Source organism: Hemiscyllium ocellatum, chromosome 13, assembly GCF_020745735.1.
Source record: "Hemiscyllium ocellatum isolate sHemOce1 chromosome 13, sHemOce1.pat.X.cur, whole genome shotgun sequence".
Classification (NCBI taxonomy): Eukaryota; Metazoa; Chordata; class Chondrichthyes; order Orectolobiformes; family Hemiscylliidae; genus Hemiscyllium; species Hemiscyllium ocellatum.
The window spans coordinates 36,754,524-36,775,473 of NC_083413.1; the positions used below are offsets into that span (position 1 = coordinate 36,754,524).

General features: G+C 39.8%; 1 protein-coding gene across 4 annotated transcripts in view; it reads left to right on the plus strand.

Annotated features, from left to right (window-relative positions):
- The window catches only part of eif4g1a (eukaryotic translation initiation factor 4 gamma, 1a), a 146,422-nt gene that overhangs the window by 78,546 nt on the left and 46,926 nt on the right, over positions 1 to 20,950 (plus strand). For all 4 annotated transcript variants that reach the window (XM_060834761.1, XM_060834760.1, XM_060834759.1 and 1 more), the window contains 6 exons: positions 1,557 to 1,641; positions 3,800 to 4,558; positions 6,946 to 7,037; positions 13,096 to 13,288; positions 18,495 to 18,628; positions 20,793 to 20,909. In XM_060834761.1, the coding sequence (XP_060690744.1) occupies positions 1,557 to 1,641; positions 3,800 to 4,558; positions 6,946 to 7,037; positions 13,096 to 13,288; positions 18,495 to 18,628; positions 20,793 to 20,909 (1,380 nt within the window). The remainder of the gene's footprint in view (positions 1 to 1,556; positions 1,642 to 3,799; positions 4,559 to 6,945; positions 7,038 to 13,095; positions 13,289 to 18,494; positions 18,629 to 20,792; positions 20,910 to 20,950) is intronic.

A 20,950-nucleotide genomic window follows, 5' to 3' on the forward strand; every position in this document is an offset into this window, starting at 1 on the left:
ATCTTTGGACTGTGGGAGAAAACCGAAGCACCCAGAGGAAATCCACACAGACACTGGGAGAACGTGCATACTCCACGCAGACAGTTGCCCGAGGTGGGAATTGAACCTGGGTCTCTGGTGCTGAGGCAGCAGTGCTAACAGCTGTGCTACCATGCTACCCTAATGATGAGGAATGTGTCTTACAAGGCACCATGTGTATTCATAAAACAAAGAATTATTAATTTACTGCACATCTATTTCTGTTAGCTATGAACTTTTAGAGTTCGCTGTTTAATTGTTTGGAGTGGAGAGAGGGTGCCATTATCTTTTGTCGAGCCCTTTTAAGAAAATGCCAAAATGCTACCATCCACGAACAAGCAGTGTCTCACAAACAACAGAGAACAGGCCAAGTTTGAACAGGAATGTACAGACTTAACAGTAAAACTAGCCACCTAATTTTAGTGTATAATGTTTTGATTTTCTTTGCATTCCTTGAAACTTGTCATATTTATGTATCTTGATATTTTAAATTAATTGTATCCCATATATCTTTAGGAAAGACAGTGGCGTTGTGGGAGTGTCACTGGGCCAGTAATCCAGAACCCCTGGTTAATGTAATGAGGACATGAGTTCAAATTGCAACATGGCAGATAGTGACAATTGAACTTAGTAAAATCTGGAATAAAAACCTAATGTTGACCACATTTACACTATCAATTGTTGTAAAAACCCATGTGGTGTACTAATGTTCTTTTAAGCAAAGAAATCTGTCATTTCTCCTTACCTGGTCTGGCCTGGTTACTCCAAATTCACACACATGTGGTTGATTCATCTTTTTTCTCTGAACAAATAGGGATCAGTAATAAGTACTGCCCTAGCCAGTGAAGGCTGCATCCCATGGAGGCACAAGGAAAACTATTTTAGAATGCTTTTTATTCAAAAGGAAGCATTATGATACTGGTTAATCACGCATCTATTACACAACTAAATCTGGCCACCTCCAATCTCCTCCTTCTGTTTGGCACTCACCATTGCCAAAAGAAAAATCAAACTCCGTGTGGAACACTTTCAAAGCTGGAGGTCGCACTGACGTTTTGTGAGCTGAGATTGGACTAATCAACTTGTCAATTGTTAATGTTATGTTTAATTGATTATTGTTGTATGTTGAACTGTTATATTGATAGGTTAAGATCAATCCTGGGTTTTCTAAATTCAGGCTGATGCTGTGATTTTCAAAATTATTGAAATATTCTGCCATTAAACTGTTTAGAAATACAATGATACGTTGTTCTGATTTGCGTTTCATTGCATACACTTCATGTGGTAACTGTTTAGAACACACTTATTAGCATAATAGATTCAGCAGTAGTGATTTAACAATTTATTTTGGACGACTTTACTTTAGATTGGTCTTTCTCATGTGAATAATTATGACTATAAATCACAGCTTAGTTTATTGTATGAAATGAGGCAGCCCTACAGGTTGGAACATAATTTATGGTGCTACTATAAATTGTGTATTGAAAGTAAAAATTGTGGAGACCCTGTATTAATCAGTTGTCCATTCCATTCAACAGTCTGCAGTAGGAAGTATGGAGGGAGGTGGAAACGTACAGACTAACGGGGAAAATCCTCATCCAGTGCCAGTCATTATCCGACCAGGTAATTCAACTTGCTGATCAGTATGCCATTAGATTGTGCCAAAGGTTTAACTACAGGAAGTGGTTTATTTACAATGTGGCTGGACCTAAATCGTTAACTCTGATTTTTCTCCACAACTGCTGCCAGACCTGCTGATATTTTTCAGCATTTGCTGTTTTTGATTTGAATGTAATTTCGTGATTTGTTTTTGCAATTTTCTTACAACTAATCAGTTGTATTATTACTAAAAGCTAAATAAGAAACCATAATGGTTTGTAGCACAGTAATTCTGTCGCGACCACTGGATTTCGGAGTATATATTCCACCTTTTTGAAATGTGATGACCAAGTGGGAGGTGTCGTTGACATGTTCAAGCAGTGATTTTAAAGTAAAAAAGGAACCATAGCTGATTTAGACTTCTTTATAAAGGCAATTTATTAACTTTATTAATCAACAGTTTAGATATTAAATATTAGCTGAAGAAATAGGAGTAGTATGCCCCTTTTAAGTTGAGAGCAGCTTTGGCAGCATTCTGCTCTCTAGCTGAGGGGTTAGTGTTCTGGTTTCTCTAATTTTCCTCCATACAAATTGACTCATCTCTTATGCGAGCAATGAGGACTAATTCCTGTCAAAGAGCATTTGCTAAGATGCTTCATTTCTTGCAGCTGGTAGTTTACACCATGTCGCATGTGAACCATGGTAACCAATAGTTATCTCCCCCTAATCCTACTAGCTAAAGTCACTTTTTTAGTTTGCTACTTGCTACAGGTCATTTGCTAACCCCGACTGGATATTTACAGATGAGAGTGTACAAGATGCCAGTTGACTTATAAATTTCAACTGAATCATTAGACCTCCGCAATTATAGTGATTGTTTTGTGTTTTCTCATTTCACATTATCTGCCGGTCTTTGGGGTGAACAGTCCATACTTTTGACATCATAGTGCTACTGAAATTCATCTACTGTTACTCAGTTCTATCATGAATAGATTTTCTTTTGGCTTGACTGTGCTGAAATTCAGGTATTTTACACTTGCTCTGTAGTAGCAACATTCCCGAGGGCATAGTTTTGATCAATCGCAGTTGACCTGCCCTGTTTCTACCAATCAGTTCACTTGATAACCATGCATTGTTCTGCGTTCTTACAGTACCAACGTTACTCCTTTAATTTGATGTTTCTTGCAAATTTTCTTGTGTAAGATGTAAAGCTCTGACAAAAGAATTAAGAATTGTATATCCTAAATTGGAGTCCAATTTCTTACATGCTGTTATTTGTATGTTAGGGTTCACCTGGTAATATCACATTTTTCAAGAAATCATAACTGTGGTCAGTCATGATCTCCCACTAAACTTATTACATCACCAACCTTGGATTATGCTTGTCTTGTAGCTACTTTTATCACTATTTAGGTACTTTTGTACAGAAGTCTTAATGTGAAAAGAAGAGTTGACCGTGGTGTCTTTTTTCACTTTTCAAGTTTTATGCTATTTCTATCACTGTTATTTGAAATGCAAGCTCACTGCACACATCTGCAGTTGGGTTGACCCTACTTTGGCCAGGAAATTGGTCATGTTATTTTATAATTTTACTGGTCACAGATCTTATTCGCCACTGACTTGGTACAATATCCTTTTGGGAGAAAGTGAGGTCTGCAGATGTTGGACTATCAGAGCTGAAAATGTGTTGCTGGAAAAGCGCAGCAGGTCAGGCAGCATCCAAGGAACAGGAAATTCGACGTTTCGGGCTTATGCCCGAAACGTCGAATTTCCTGTTCCTTGGATGCTGCCTGACAATATCCTTTTGTCTGTTTTCTGTGTATATGACCTCCTGAAGGGCAAAACTCGTCATGAACACTTAATTGATTTGCTCGAAGGTAGTCATGGATATAACATTGCTACATTTTGTTTTTCAGTACAAGCAAGTTGACTGCAGAAGCTGGAAAAGTGGCTCAAATGGGAATTATGGAAGTGCCTAAGTTACTGTGGATGACTAAATAAAACAAGCTAACACAACTGTTTTCACCACTAGACTATAACTTGTGGTTTACTGACCTATTATCAACTTCATAATCCACAGTATTAATGTTTTCACAGGCTATGATCAGTTTGAGCAGCATTATCTTTAAACCACTTGATGCTGCTGACACTAAATATTCCTTTTATTTGTTTGCATTATTAGATAAGCCAAAGTCTCCTGCAGTAGCAACTAAACCAGTAGAAGAGTTGAACAAACCTGAAAAATCTATTACACCTGAAAGTGTGGAAAGCAAGCCTGAACTCGACACTAACTTAACAGACTCTGAGGAATTATCAAAAGTACCGGTTACTGAGCCAGATGACACTAAACCCAATGTAGTCTGTTATGATGTGGCTGTGACAGATCCTGTACAATCTGATCATGATAATGAAATTAACCCTTTGCCTGAACCTGTGTCTTTGCCTCCCGTAGCAAATGAAATGCAGGAAAGTGAAGCAGAGAATGTACGAGAACTACAAAAAGAGGAGGAAGTGATTGTAGATGAATGTAGCTCAAAAGATTTGGAGAACGTGGAGAGTAATGGTGTTATAGCAGGACAAGTAGATGAACCTTGTCAAAATTCTGAAACTCCACTTGAAACTCCACTTGAACCATCACTTGATAAACCACCACTTGATAAACCACCGGAAATTGTAATGGATTCACCCATTGCACAACCTGAAGAACTGAAGGTATCCAATGGTCCGGAGCTTTCAACAGAGCAGGATTCAGAAGTTTTAGAAGCTCAGCAGGAATCTGACATCAGCCCAATTTCTGAACCTGAAGCAACAAAAACTGAAGAGAGTGCTGTAGGCTTGACATCTGAGGAGAAGGAAGAAGAGGACATTGTAGAAATCGAATCTCAAGATGCTTCACCAACAGCAGCAGCTTTATCCCAGATGAATGACAATCCTACGCAAGGTATTAATAATACATGTTAGTTTTAGCTAATATCACTGGTATGATAGTATACTTTTTATGTAAAATAACTACTTTTGGTATGCTGGATTGTGTAAAATTTAAGTAACTTTTTAACAATGGACTGATCTGGGAAAAGCCATTTTAATGTTAAGTAGTAGCATTACTTCCAGTTGATAAACAATTGATGTTACTTTTGGAGTCAGAATATTGCTGTGGGGAAATAGTTTTCTATTTTTGTTCAAATGAAGATGGTAATTTTTACTTCGTTTCTAATGAAAGCTAAACTGAGGGCTTTATTAACTTGTAGCTAATGGGATTGAGCTGTTTATGGGTAATTTGCAAAAATTGATATTTGGTATTTCTGAAATAAATCTAATGAGCAAAAGCCCCAATTTGGTTTTTCAACTGCACAAAGGGAGCGACAGTATCCAGCTTGAACCCTTGCACAAATGTGAAGGAAAGTGGAAATCCTGCAAATTGAAATAAGAATCAGGAGGATTTTGGGAATAATAGAGCTCACGAAGGAATATGAAGAGGAAAAAACTGTTCTGAGAACCCAAAGATAAATCCCGATTTTTGTGTCTGTAGTAAATGATTAAAGGCAATGAAGAAAATAATAGGAATAAAGTTAAGTATTCTGGACCTAATGACCTCACCATCATGAGAGAGGATAAGTTTGTACCTTTCTTGTGTAATTCTAATGTTGGATTTCTTCAAATGGTTGGGGAAAATTGCAGATGCCCGCTTGCCAAAGTTCTTTTGAATGGAAGAATTGCAAATTACAAGATTGCAAGTCTCAATTTTGACTGGAATGGAGTAACTGTTCATATCCAATTTAGATATATTTGACACCAAATTGCACAGGCAGCAGCAGAAACTTGGAAGTGTGGATAGAACTATAACGTATGGGGTTTAAGGTAGGGAAATTGGAGATCATTTATTTTAAATTTGCTAAAGGTAAATGAGTGTATTTTCTTCGCTGTTTGAAGAATCTACTGCTTTGAATGTCATATGCACATGGCTAAAATCTATTTCTGATCTATAAAAAGTAATCAAAGATATGAATAATTGTTGATCTTAATATCAAAGAGACTGGAATGTAATTAGTGGAAAGTTCAGTTTCAGTTATATTAAGTTTTGTTCTAACTTCAAATAGTTTGGGAAGTTGCAGATGCCCAATTGCAGAGGCTACATTAGTTTTGGAGAGAGTGCAATCCAAATTTGCAAGAATGATATTAGGCCATTGCACTTAACTTCACTAAATTTAAGCGATAGTATTTGAGGATGAGTTAATTGAGATGTTCAAAATTTAAGGATTTGAAGGGATCAGTGGAGGTTATCTATTTCCTCACCATAATCTTAAAATTTAAATGCCATTTAAAAATAAAATGTGGAAGCAGTTTTGAAAACCTGGGACTCCAGCAAAATTCTATAGATTCCTGGCTCACTTGAAATTTTCAAGAGAGAGACTGAGATGGATTTTTCCAAGTGAAGGTAGTATATAGGTCAAAAATGGGTAAATCCAGTTTGAGTTGCATGCCACCTTGATCTCGTTGAATAGCAGGGCATGAGGAGCTGAATAGTTTAGTATATTCCTGTGTTCATGAGCATGTATGTGCCATGGTTCAGTCATATTTGTGGTTAAATGAGCATGTGATTTGTCAAATTAGTGACTCCTTAGCTCACTCAGTTTTCCTCCCCTATGATCACTGAGAGATCGCTACTGAACTCTGCTTTATCCTTTGAGTCAGTGTTTTGGCTTTCTCTGTTGACTTTTTAAAAAAAAATCTCAGTTCATGCAAATTATTTGTCTTCAATTGTGTAATGGTTGTTACGTACTTCTGCACTATTGCTTGTAGAGAAATGTAAATGGATGGGCATTTTCAGAATGCCATTATTATGAATTGACTTCTGTTCGGCAAACCTATGCATGTATTTTTAAACCAGTAAGCTGTTTTCCACATTTATATTTTCAGGTCTTCTGACATGAGCTGGAGAGCTTGATTTTAAGTGCTAGAAATTGTAAAGCAGATTGGATAAATGGTATCCAAACCTAGAACAGGCTTTACAGCACAAATTACAACAGTGCAAACAAAATGATTGTGCTGCATTTTAGCTGAAATATTTTAATGTACCAATACTGGCTATATATAGTGCTTTAAAATATTGATTTTTAAAAATACCTTTGCTTGTATAATTTTTATTTTCCTTTACCCCATCAGTGGCTCAGTTCTCAGTTTAAGCCACTTTTGCAGTTTTGGAAGCTACATGATCGGAAGCTTAATTGTGTTAACTTGCTGTCTTAAGAAAGATATTGGCCATGTTAGCCTTTCGATAGGATTAATCATATGGCACATGGGATAATTTCTGAACATTTTCCCCTTTAGCTGCAGCTGTATCTATGCCAAAGAAGAAAAGGAAGTTGAAGGACTTAAATAAGAAAGAAGCAGTTGGTGATCTTCTAGATGCTTTTAAAGAGGTACTTTATTTGATTTATAAAACAGTTGAGCACAAGGTTGAATTACTGATTTACTATACTTAGAAAGTAAAACATTACAGTGAAGTACAGGCCCTCTATGGTTCCACAGGTCTGCGCAACAATCTAAAACCCATCCAACCTACACTCTTCCAGTATCGTCCATATGTTTATCCAATGACCATTTAAATGCCCGTAATGTTGGCAAGTTCACTGCTGTTGCAGGCAGGGCATTCCATATCCTTACTACTCTGAGTAAAGAACTCACCTCTGACATTAAGGGAGGTCATGGCCTAGTGGTGGTATTGCTCGACTATAAATCTAGAAACTAAGACCATGTTCTGGGGATCTGGGTTCAACTCCCACCACAGCAGGTGATGGACTTTGAACTCAATAAAGATATCTGGAATTAAAAATCTACTGATGACCATTGTTGATTACCGAGGAAAACCCATCTGGTTCACTAATATCCTTCAGAGAAGGAAATCTACCGTCCTCATCAGGTCTCGTCGTGTTGTGATTCCAGATCACAGGGCGGCATGGTGCCACAGTGGTTAGCACTGCTGCCTCACAGCGCCAGGGACCTGGGTTCAATTCCCGCCTCAGGCGACTGACTGTGTGGAGTTTGCACGTTCTCCCCGTGTCTGCGTGGGTTTCCTCCGGGTGCTCCGGTTTCCTCCCACCCTCCAAAGATGTGCGGGTCAGGTGAATTGGTCATGCTAAAATTGCCCGTAGTGTTAGGTAAGGGGTATATGTAGGGGTATGGGTGGGTTGCGCTTCGGCGGGTCGGTGTGGACTTGTTGGGCCGAAGGGCCTGTTTCCACACTGTAAATCTAATCTAATCTAATCTAATCTAATCTAATCTAATCATAGCAATGTGGTTGACTCTCAACTGCCCAAGAAAAGGGCCTAACAAGCCACTCAGTTGCAATGAAGTCTCAACAAAGAAATGTAATCAGACAGGGTACTTGGCATCAAACTAGGCAATGGAAATGACAATCACAAAAACAGTCCTGTCACCTGTGCATAGTCCTCATTGGGGCAGCACGGTGGCTCAGTGGTTAGCACTGCTGCCTCAGCGCTCGGGACCCAGGTTTGATTCCAGCCTGTCTGTGTGGAGCTTGTACATTTTCCCCATGTCTGTGTGGGTTCCCCCCCCCCACAATCCAAAGATGTACAGGTTAGGTGAATTAGCCATGCTAAATTGTCCATAGTCAGGGGTAAATATAGGGTAGGGGGAATGGCTCTGGGTGGGTTACTCTCTTCTGAGGGTCGGTGTGGACTTGTTGGGCCAAACTGGAGGAATCTAATAGAGTCTAATCTGTCCTATATCTATCACCACTCAATTTAATGCTATGTCCTCTCATGTTAACCATCGCCATCTGAGGAAAAAGGCTATCACTGTCCACCCTATCTAATCCTCTGATCATTTTGTATGCCTGTATTAAGTTACCTCTAAACCACCTTCTCTCTAACGAAAACAGCCTCAAGTCCTCAGCCTTTCCCGTAAGACCTTCTCTCCGTTCCAGGCAACATCCTGATAAATCGCTTCTGCACCTTTTCCAATGCTTCCACATGCTTTCTATAATGCAGCAAACAGAACTGTACGTAATACTCCCAAGTGTTGCTGCACCAGAGTTTTGTACAGCTACAACATGACTTCATGGCTCTGAAACTCAACCCCTCTGCCAATAAATGCCAACACACCGTATGCCGCCTTAACAACCCTATCAACCTGGGTGGCAAATGTCCGGGATCTATGCACGTGATACCGAGATCTCTCTGCTCATCCATATTTCCGTAAATCTTACCATTTGCCCAGTACTCTGTACTCCTGTTGCTCCTTCCAAAGTGAATCACCCCTCAGTTCTCTGCATTAAACTCCATTTGCCACCTCTCAGCCAGTTTTGCAGCTTATCTATGTCCCTACTAGTAACTGAATTCCAGGATGAACATTTCCCATCAACCGCCACACTCTGTCTTTCAGCTAGCCAGTTTCTGATCCAAATTGCTTAATCACCCTCAATCCAATGCCACCATATTTTCTGCAATAGCCTACCATGGGGAACCTTATCGAACACATTATTGAAATCCATATACACCACAAACTGGCTTTACCCTCATCCACTTGTTTGGTGAGCTTTTCAAAGAACTCTATAAAGTTTGTGAGGCATCACCTACCCTTAACAAAACCGTGTTGACTCTCCCTAATCAAATTATTCCCCTCATGATGCTTAAATCCTATCTTGTTTAATTCTTTCCAAAGTAAGGTTCACTGGTCTATAATTACCAGGATTGTCTCTACTCCCCTTCTTGAGGAGACAGCATTTGCTATTCTCCAGTCTCGTAGTACTATTCCTGTAGACAATGACTACATAAAGATCAAAGCCAAAGGCTCAGCAGTCTTCTTCCTAGCTTCTCAGAGAATCGTTGGATAAATCCCATCCAGTCCAGGGGATTTATCTATTTTACACTTTCCAGAATGGCTAACCCCTCCTCGTTGTGAATCTCCATCCCATCTGTCTAATAGCCTGTATCTCCATATTCCCCTCAACAGCATTAACTTTTTCCTGTGTGAATACTGACAAAAAAAAATTCACTTAGCACCTCTCCTGTCTCCTCGGACTTCATGCAGAACTTCCCATACAATCTTTGACTGTCCCTAATCTTACCCTAATCCTTTTTTTATTCCTGACATAGTTATAGAAAGCATTAGGGTTTTCTTTGATCCTACCTGACAAAGACTTCTCATGTCCTCTTCTGGCTGTTCTTAGCGCTTTCTTTAGGTGCTTGCTGGCTAACTTGTGTATTCCAAGCGCCGTAGCTGAGCCTTCATGTCTCATCTTTACATAAGCCTCCTTTTTCCTCTTGACAAGAGATTAAATCGCTAAGTAAACCACGGTTCCCTCACTCAACCACTTTCCTGCCTGCCTGCCAGGTACAGATACACAGTAGCTGTTCCTTGAACACAGTCCACATTTCAATTTTGCCCATCCCCTGCAGTTTCCTTCCTCATCCTGTGCATCCTAAATCTCACCTAATCGCATCATAATTATGTTTCCCCCAGCTATAACTCTTACCCTGCACTATATACCTATCCTTTTCCATCACTACAGTAAATGTAACTCAGTTGTGTTCACTATCACCAAAGTGCTCACCTACCTCCAAATCTAACACCTGACCTGATTCATTATCCAGTACAACCTCACCTCTTGGTCTGTATACATACTGTGTCAGGAAACCCTCCACACATTGGATAAAAACTGACCCATCTAAAGTACTTGAACAGTAGTGTTTGCAGTCGATATTAGGAAAGTTAAAGTCCCCCATAACAACTGTCTGTTACTTTTTGCTTCAGTCCAGAATCATCTTTGCAATCCTTTCCTCTACATCTCTGGGACTTTTTGGAGACTAATAGATAGCTCCCAACAGGGCGACCTCTTCTTGCCTGTTTCTATCCTCAGCCCATACTACCTCGAGTAGATGAGACCTCATCAAAGGATCTTTCTGCCACCGTAATACAGTCCTTGACTGACAATGCTACAACCCCCCCTACTTTGTGCCACCTTTCCTGATATTGCCGAAACATCTAAACACAGAACCTGCAACAAAATTCTGGTCCATGCTCTATTCATGTCTCCGAAATGGCCACAACATCACAGTACCAGGTACCAACACATGCTGCAAGTTCACCCATCTTATTCCGGGTGCTCCTGGTATTGAAACAGATACACTTCAAACCACTTTCCTGCCTGCCAGTATATTCCTGCGACCTTGAAATGCTATTCATGACCTCACTACCCTTAACCTCCTGTATATTGGAGCTACAGTTCAGGTTCCCATCCCCCTGCTTAATAAGTTTTTAACCCCTCCTGAAGAGCATTAGCCAATTTTGCTCCCCCCCCCCCCCCCAAAAGAGAGGATATTTGTACCCCTCTGGTTCAGGTATAGACAATCCTGTTTGTAGAGGTCTCACCTACCCAAGAATAAGCCCCAAGGATCCAGGTATCTGAATCCCTCCCTCCTGCACCATCCCTGCAAGTTGTGTTCAACTGTGTGCTCTCTCTCCCTATTCCTTGCTAGCACGTAGCAGGGGTGGCAAACCAGAGATAACCACTATTGTTTGTTCTACCTGTAAGCTTCCACCCTACTACTTGAATTTCTGCCTTACATTCCCATCTCGCTGCTGCCACCACCAAACAATGCCAAAATGCTATACTTATAATACAGGGGAACAGCCATAGGGGCTCCCTGCACAGACTATGGCTTACACTTTCTAACAGTCACTCAAATATCTTCATTTCTAAGAGTATCTAGCTCCCTGTAGCTTTCATCTGTAACCGTCTCTGCCTCCTGAATGATCCTGTGTTCATCCAGTTCGAGGTCCACTTCCCTAATATGGTCTTCAAGGACTTGGAATTGGGTGCAATTCCTGCAGGTGTACTCAGCTGGGCTGCTAATGGTGTCCCACCTCTCAAACATCCCACAGGAGGAACATTGCACTGCCATTCCTTCTAACTTATCTTACTAAGAAACGAAAGAGAAAAGAAAAGGTTACTTTGTTTCCCTCTAGTGATGTGACTTTAGAGGAGATGGGTGGGTGGGTGGCTCTACAGGTGTGTATGGTCTTGGGTGTAGCAATTAGTCAACTTAAATGCCTGTAGAGAAAAAAAAAAGTCCCAAAAACCTCCTGCACTCATGAAATGGAGAATTTACCTTCCTGACCGCCCTTGGTTTTCGCGCTTGCCGCTCCTGATGCAGAAATGAAGGCCGCTGCTCCCACGAGGGAAGTTGTTAGCATTTGTATTTTGCACATATTGTGAATATTGGATTTTTGTCACATTCATCTAAACTATTTGAGGTGCCCTAGAAATATAAATAGACAAAGGACAGTTGTTCCGATTGATTAATCATAAAAAATTAAGGGAAAACCGATTGAAGATTTGCGAAGACCTACATGTGATCATAAGGAACAAGCTTTTTACATAGTGGTACTTGCCTGGGAAAGTATCCTCATATGGGGTGTTGGAAGCTGAGACAGTCTGTGATTTATAAAATAAAATGCTGTTGAATGAAACATGTTTCTATGGTTATTGACATAGAGCAAATTAATCAATGCTGTCCGCCTATTGTGCTGTAAATTTTCTGACTTTTTTTATGTGGGATAAGTTTGATAGGCTGCACAATGTACTAAGAAATAGTGAATACAAGAAAAATTATTTTAAAAGCTGAACAAATTAACATGAGTTCTTGGCACCATGAGTCAAGGATTGTTTGTACCTTGCTTCTCCTTTTAACATAATCTGACCCTTTGATGCTTTCCTTGCTTCAAAGTGGTATTGCCAGTTCCAGCTGTGGAACACTGCCCATATTGGCCCTTGGTTCTATTCTTCCTTTTCTTGCTTATCAGCAAGAAATTTCAGTTGGAAACCAACTTATTTTCACATTGATGAAAATTGCCTTTTAAAGAAAGAGCCATTTAATAAAACTATTGTTCTATTCGGTGTTTTTTTGAATATATATATAGATTTCAAACAAAAGCGCTATTAAAAATTAAGTCATCAATGGTGGTGATGCATTGCTGTAAGAACCCTCTTTCTCTACCATATCTCAGTTTCTCCAAGTCTAGGAGGTAAATTTGTCTTTTGCATTAGGAGGCAAAACACTTGTTACTTCAAGTTTCTAATTTTGGCAAAATAATTTCAAATAACTTTCCAATTGACTTCTGGTTTGTAACATGGCAAGATGTTTTGTATTTCTAATATTCGAACAGTTAGAAAGCAGCCTTTTGTTGCCTACCTTCCCATTACAATACTGTCACAAATATGGCACGAATCTGTAAGTAACCCTTGGTTTCAATAATAGCCAGCGTATGGTCACAGAATACCCCATGCACCAATCAAATTTGGTGTTGGCCAAATGATGAACTATTAGTGACATGTCCTAAAAGCATGCTTTCAGAGATTTAGACATCTTTTTTAAATAATGCCAGTAGTAATTCAAAATGATTTGAAGCTATAAATTAGGACTTGCATATTCAAAATAAGTTATTTTTCTGTAGTCTCAAGTAAAAGAACCTGTAGCAGAGTCTGATGCCCAGCCTGCTGCTGTATCTGTTGAAGTGACTGAAACAATTGCTTCCACCCGTGACGAGCCAGAGGAAACATGGGAAGAAAAGGAAGACAAGCAAGATGTAGAGAACATCAAGCCAGATGGAATCAAATTGTTAGATCAAAAATATCAATATAAGGAAGGTATGTTGGCAGCATAATTTGAAGATTCTAAACCTGAAGCAATTGTAAATCCAGAAGACTGATGTTAATATTACAAAACAAATCGAACTTCCAGTTGTATAAAAACATCTGAAGGGAAATAATTTTAATTATATTAAAGATTCTGGTGCAGAGAGATATTGGGATTGTTTGAACAGTATAATAAACCATATCTCTTCCAGTGTTTTCAGCATTGTATATGCATCATAGTTCAATTAAAATCTGTTTTTCTAATACTGCTGTCTATACTGTTGTAGTTCTGAAACAGTAACTTATCTGTCTTATTATTTGTCTCAGGCTGTAAGTTGGTGATAAATTGAAGTAGTTGTAGGTAGCCAAACATTTGCTGAAAATGTGACAAGTATGTCTGAAAGTGCTACCTTGTGTCTCTTTGTTTCTAATTTTTTTAGTACTAAAGTTTTCAAGAAAAATAAATTTCAAGTTCTCATTTATTCATTTCCATGAACGGGTAGAAAATATCATCTGATTTAATTTGAGTGGATAGTGGAGCATCTGTTTAGAGACCAGAGAAACTCCTGGGATTATGACTTGGAAATTATGTCTTTAACATATACTGTGGAACCTATGATTTTTTTTTCTCTCCACTGTTAATGTTCAATTTTTTTCTGTTAAAAGTTTTGTGTGCCTTGGTATGCTGTTTACTGCCCAGATTTATATTTGTTTCTGGGATAGTTATTTAATGTCGTCAAGTTTTGATCTTATTGTTTAGGAACTTTAAATTTTCCACTGGCACTTAATCTATTTGTGTGCAACCATGCAACCAATTTAGTTGTAATATTTCCATGAATTTTAAGTGGTATTGTATATATGTACTGAATCTGCCTTTGCTGTATTCTAACATTGTGTGACTTCTCAAAAGGGCCAGAGTCCTGTTCTAGGCACTCTATATAAATCTGACATGACCAAATGATCTTGAGATGCATGTTAGCCTTCTGTGGCGGTATAGACCATGAGCAGTGAAAGCCTTTGAAGTATAGTTTAATGAGAATCTGAAGTAATTCTGCTCCATTTCATCAGCAGCTTTTTGCTTTATTCTTTCAAATCACTCATTTCAGCTAATGGCTCAAGTTAAATCCAATCATGTTTGACTCTAAACTGACTTTCAAAGTTAATGTCTAGTGAATTGATACTCTAGCTGATTTCAAATTGTTTGTTCACTAAACTAAGCCTTTCATCTTTGGTATAGTGGTTGGATATTTGCTATTCAACCATTTCATTTAAATGTACAGCACCTTTGAGTGTCATCGCTCAACACTGGTTGGACGTATTAATACAAGGTTGGAGTTGTTTGTTTTATTTTTTTCAGAACCAGCAACACTTCAACAAATCTTTTGTCAATGTAGGTTTATTTGCTGCCATTGCTGGTTTTCAGGGTATGCCGTAGAAACATTGTCAAATGAAATTTGGTAGCAAGCCACAAGCCTTTTTGAATTCATTCATGTGATCTGGCCTTTGCTGGCTGATTTATTGCGTATACCTAATTGTGTTTGATGGTAGTGATGAACTGTCACCTTAAACCACTGCAGTTCATTTTGCATATGTACAGCCACAAGGCTGGTAGGAGGGCCTGAGATTTTGACCCTGAGAGTGTATGGAATGGCAACATATTTTCAAGTCCGGATATTGTTGCTTGGAGGGGAATTTGTAGGTGTTGGCTTTTCCTTCATGTTGTTTCTGTTGTACTTCTGATTGATAGTCTTTGGTCTGAAAGGTTCTGTCAGGAGTAATGGTGAATTTATGTACTGCATCATTGAGTAGATGGTAGTCATAGCTGCTTCTGAACATATGAGGTAAAGGGAGTGAATGTGCTGCCAATCAATTTGCTTGGTTCTGGATGGTTTCAAGCTGCTTGAGTGTTGTTGGAATGTACTTATCAAGGCAAGTGAGAGTATTCCATCACTCCTGACTCATGCCTTAAGTGGACAGGCTTTGGGGAATCAGGATGAGTCACTGCAGGACGCCTAACCTCTGACTATCTCATTTAGCTATAGTATGGTTATTCCATAGATTCATAGAGATGTATAGCATGGAAACAGACCCTTTGGTCCAACTTGTCCATGCCGACCAGATATCCTAAATTAATCTAGTCCCATTTGCCAGCACTTGACCCGATATCCCCCTCAATCCTTCCTATTCGTATACCCATCCTGATGCCTTTTAAATGTAGTAGGTGTACCAGCCTCCAACACTACTTCTGTCAGTTCACTCCATACACGCACCACCGTTTGTGTGAAAATGTTGCCCCTTGGGTCCCTTTTAAATATTTCCCCCCTTGCCCTAAACCTATGCCATCTCGTTCTGCATCCCCCACCCCAGGGAAAAGACCTTGTCAATTTGCCCTATCTATGTCCGTCACGATTTTATCAACATCTGTAAAGTCACCCCTCAGCCTCCGACGCTCCAGGGAAAGAGCCCCAGCAGCCTCTTCCTACGGCTCAAACCCTCCAACTCTAGCAACATCCTTGCAAATCTTTTCTGAACCCTTTCAAGTTTCACAACATCCTTCCTAAAGGAGGGAGACCAGACTTGTACACCGTATTCCAAAAGTAGCCCAACCAATGCCCTGTACTGCCGCAACATGACCTCCCAACTCCTGTACTCAATACTCTGACCAATAACCAATTTAATTTTTGGCCAATAACAACTCCGGGATATTGATAACATATTACCTTGCTGAATGCCCCACTGGATGGCACGTGGTGACAGTTAGATACTCTCTTGGAGATGGTCATTGTCTGGGAGTTGTATGGTGTGAATGTGTTACCAATTGTCAGCCAGATCTGAACATTGTCTAGGCCTTGCTGCTTCAGTATTAACAGGTTGTGCATGGATCTGATATCATTCTGGATGCAAGTTTGCTCGCTGAGCTGGAAGGTTTATTTTCAGACGTTTTGGCGCCACACTAGGTAATCTCATAAGTGAGCCTCTGACAAAGTGCTGGTGTTATGGCCCACTTTCCATTTGTTTAGGTTTCCTTGGGTTGGTGATGTCACTTCCTATGTTGTCATTTCCTGTTCTTCTCAAAGGGTGGTAGATGGGGTCCAAATCAGTGTGTCTGTTGATAAGAGTTCCTGTTGGAATGCAAGCTTCTAGGAATTCTCGTGCGTGTCTCTGTTTTGGCTTATCCTAGGATGCTTGTGTTGTTCCATTCAAAGTGGCATCCTTCCTTATCTGTATGTACGGATACTAGTGAGAGTGGGTCATATCTTTTGGTGGTTAGTTGATGTTCATGTATCCTGGTGGCTAGTTTTCTGCCTGTTTGTCCAATGTAGTGTTTGTTACAGTTCTTGCAAGGTATTTTGTAAATGATATTCGTTTTGCTTCTTGTCGGTGTATGGGGTCCTTTCAAGTTCATTAGCTGCTGTTTCATATTGTTGGTGGGTTTGCAGGCTACCATGACGCCAAGAGGGTGGTCTGGCAGTCATTTCCAAGATGTCTTTGTAGGGGATAATGGCTAGGGTTTCTGGGTGAGTTTTGTCTGCTGTTTGTTGTTGAGAGATTGGCGGACTTTGTTCGTTGGATACCTGTTCTTTTTAAATACGCTGTATAGGTGATTTTCCTCTGCTCTTTGTAGTTCCTCTGTGCTGCAGTGTGTAGTGGCTCATTGAAATAATGTTCTAAAGTAGCTTCGTTTGTGGATGTTGGGATGGTTGCTTCTGCAGTATTCGGTCCATGTGTGTTTTTTTTCCCTGTAGATGCTGGTTTGAAGTTCTCCATTGACTGCTCTACTGTGACATCTCGGAATGGCAGTTTGTTGTTGTTTTCCTCCTCTTAGTGAATTTTATGCCAGTAAAGGTATTATTGATGGCCTTGAAGGTTTCCTGTAATTTGTTTCGTTTAGTGATGACAAAGATCCACGTAGCGGACCCAAAGTTTGGGTTGGATGGTTGGCACAGCTGTTTGTTTGAGTTTCTGCATTACTGCCTCTCCTAAGAACCCTGATATCGGAGAGCCCAGGGGTGTTATGTTGGTTTTCTGTAGGTTTTATTGAAAGTGAAGTGGGTGGTATGGAATAGGTCCATAAGCTTGATTATGTTATCCTTGCTGAAGAAGTTGGTGTTTATGACGAGCTGAATAGCCAAGTGCAAGTTAAGTTCAGGCAGCTGGAAAGAGTATGATATTGAATGGCAATTAATCACTGTCTGGGCAAGGCCTACCTGGATCACAATGAATTGGTATGTGGGAATGCAACATCAAGAAGGCTGAATTTGCTAATGTTGCAATGCCCCGATCAAAGTCAGGCGGTATGCCCAGTTTCATTCATTTTGAGACCTCGAGCTGTCTACATTTGAGTAGCTTGTCAGCCCCTATTTCGGAGAGCAGTTCAGAGTTGCTGTGATTCTGGAGTCTGATGTTGACAGACCAGGTAAGAATGGAGATCTCCTTGCCTAAGGATGTTAGTGAACCAGATGGGATTTTACATCAGTTATGTCTTGGTCACCATTTGCCTTCTAGATTTTTTTGGAAGGAGCGAAGATGGGTATTTGAGCGTGGGGCATTAGTCATGTTTCACCATGGTTGTCAATGGTGGAGTGATTGAAACAGGAAAGCTGCTAGGAACTAGAACTGGTGGAATATGTTTGAATGTCTGCAGATATTAAAGAGGGAAAAAGCCACAGGAATATTTATATACTCCCAACAAGAGTTTTAATGGAGTTAGTTTTGTTCACTTAGCTCAAGAATCAATTGATTTGGTCAGGTTTAGAATTTAAGCAACAAGGTTGGATGAGCTCAAGCTTAAAAAAAATAGGAGATAGAGCTTGACCAGGATAATGCTGGATGTAATCAGGTGTAATGGTAACACAGACGTGGAGGAATGATTTAACAGCATGTGAACAGAAACAGGGGCTATGGAGGGCAATGTTTTTGTGGTTAAATGTAGACACATCTGGTGTAATGGCTGGGTGCTCATTACTGCTTAAGTTTCATTACCAAAGTTGTGAACAGGATCAACCTCTGAAAGTTGATTGGGAGAGTGAATGATTTTAGGATGTTCTTTTCATGGTTTCCCTTTTTAAATTCTGTTTCTACTCAAAGATACAGGATTGGACAGCATGCTATTAATTAAATCCCTGATAGTTATATAATGTGTATAAAGTTGAACTGTATGTAAAATTTATTTTTAATTAATTTTATTTATTGCATTAATTGTTATTTGTCCCATTAGAGAATTGGAAACCACTTAATCCTGAAGACAAGAAGAAATACGACCGTGAATTTCTCTTGGGGTTCCAATTCATCTTTGCCAGCATGCAGAAACCTGAAGGCCTGCCTGCTATTAGTGATGTTGTGTTGGATAAGGTATGCAGTGCATTTCTTGATTACATGACTGTTTTCTATTAAATATTTTAAAATGACAATCTGAAATTTTAAAAACAAAATGAAAGAAGTACCAAGCAGATCATACACAGCCTCTGTGGGGACAGCCTCTGTGGGCGGCACGGTGGCACAGTGGGGTGGGCGGCACGGTGGCACAGTGTGGTGGGCGGCACGGTGGCACAGTGGTTAGCACTGCTGCCTCACAGCGCCTGTAGACCCGGGTTCAATTCCCGACTCAGGCGACTGACTGTGTGGAGTTTGCACGTTCTCCCCGTGTCTGCGTGGGTTTCCTCCGGGTGCTCCGGTTTCCTCCCACAGTCACAAAGATGTGCGGGTCAGGTGAATTGGCCATGCTAAATTGCCCGTAGTGTTAGGCAAGGGGTAAATGTAGGGGAATGGGTGGGTTGCGCTTCGGCGGGTCGGTGTGGACTTGTTGGGCCGAAGGGCCTGTTTCCACACTGTAAGTCTAATCTAATCTAATAAAGTTGATTTATTTTTATTTTAGGACTGAGTTCTGACAACAGGTCATCAACCTAGAAATTTTAATTCTACTGACAGAAAGTCTGATGCTATCTGATCTGACTCTGTCTTGCATTTGCTGCTCTTAATTTCAACTTTTCAGAATCTGAAATATTTTGCTCTTGGAGTTTGGAAGCATTTTTAAGTTCTGGGATTTCACTCTGACTTCATAAACCAGACAAAAGAATATAAAAGGTTTTCCTAAATTAATCAAAATTAAAACTGACCATATTCTTGATGGGTCTGTTGTTATGAAGATGTTATCTAATTCCAGCCAGCCATATCATAGGAAGGTATACCCCCCCGTTTTTGGAGCCAGTCTTGAAATAAGTGACTGAAGGGGCCTCTAATGGAGGTTATACGATTTGATTGGATAGATGCAACAGTGGTGTTGAGACAGCCATAAAATTAGGAACGTCACTTGTAATTCCTACAAGATATTTGGAAGAAATATTGTTATTTAGAGACTATTTAGAATGTGAAACTCCTACCAAAATGAATGATGGTAGGAGCAGCTGTACTTGAAGGAACTTTTAGTTAAAACATGACATTTAAAGGAAGATGTGTTGATGGCATTAAATGAAGAACACTGTAAGAGACTTGTGTAAAGCTGAAACATTAGGGTGAACCTAACTGTCAGGCTAAGTGACTTGTTTTGGTGCTGTGAACATTCCATAATTCCTCACAATAGAATATGCTATTAGGTCTGTCATGCATATGCCAGGTTTCAAACTGCTGTCCGATTTGAGTATGGCCATTCAGTCCAGTCTTTCCTCCCTTAGTCCCTCCCTTCCTCATCTCTCTCCCTCTCCCACACCCCTTCCTCCGTGACTCCTGTTTCCCACCTCCCAATCCATTTTGCATCTCCCCTATCCACCTTTTATTATCTGTGACTTTATCTGATGGGTTTTTCTGGTTATGATGCTGCACTAATAAACCGTAGGATTTGAATTTTTTTTTCCAAGTCAGTTATTAAATTCAAAAATTGATATTAGCAAAGATGACCATGAAAATGCTGCATTGATTTATTGGTATTCCAGCAAAGATGATTTGCCACTATTACTTTGCAATCTTGTGATGAATTTGCTCTAAAAATAGTGTTGGAGATACTGAACGTTTTGCGTTCAGTCTGATTTTTTTTCCAGAATACTTGCAACATTAACTTTGTATCAGCCTTCATATATGCTGCCAGATCTGATACATTTCTAAAGCACTTTTCAAATTTTCAGCATTTGCAATATTTTGCTTTCATTTTGCATGTATATGACTCCAGAATAACAAAATTATGCTTGAATCTTTACTGACTTGTGAAACGGCTTAGTGAAGCATTATGATATTTTTGAGCTGCTGCACAGACAGAAGTTTTCTCATCACTTTGTTTCTTAGTTGGGCAATAAATGCTGGCCTTTTCAACCCTAGAACAAGTAAAAACAAGACTCTGATGCATTGACGGGCACATAGCAAGGAGAATGGTGTCGGCATTACAGACTGAGCAAGATTCACAATGTAAATGTCACAGCTGAAGCTTTCATAATAGGTCTAAACTATGTATTCAATCTTCTATTTGGGACTAGTCAGTCTTACATTATATAGTGCTTTGATTTTAAATTTTATCTGTATTTTTCAGGCAAACAAGACTCCACTTCGTCCCCTTGACCCAAGCAGACTGACTGGAATGAACTGTGGCCCAGACTTCACACCATCTTTTGCAAATCTAGGGAGACAGCCAATTGGGAGAGGCCTAGTAAGTTGAATTTTGGCGATTACAGTCAAGTAATAAAGATG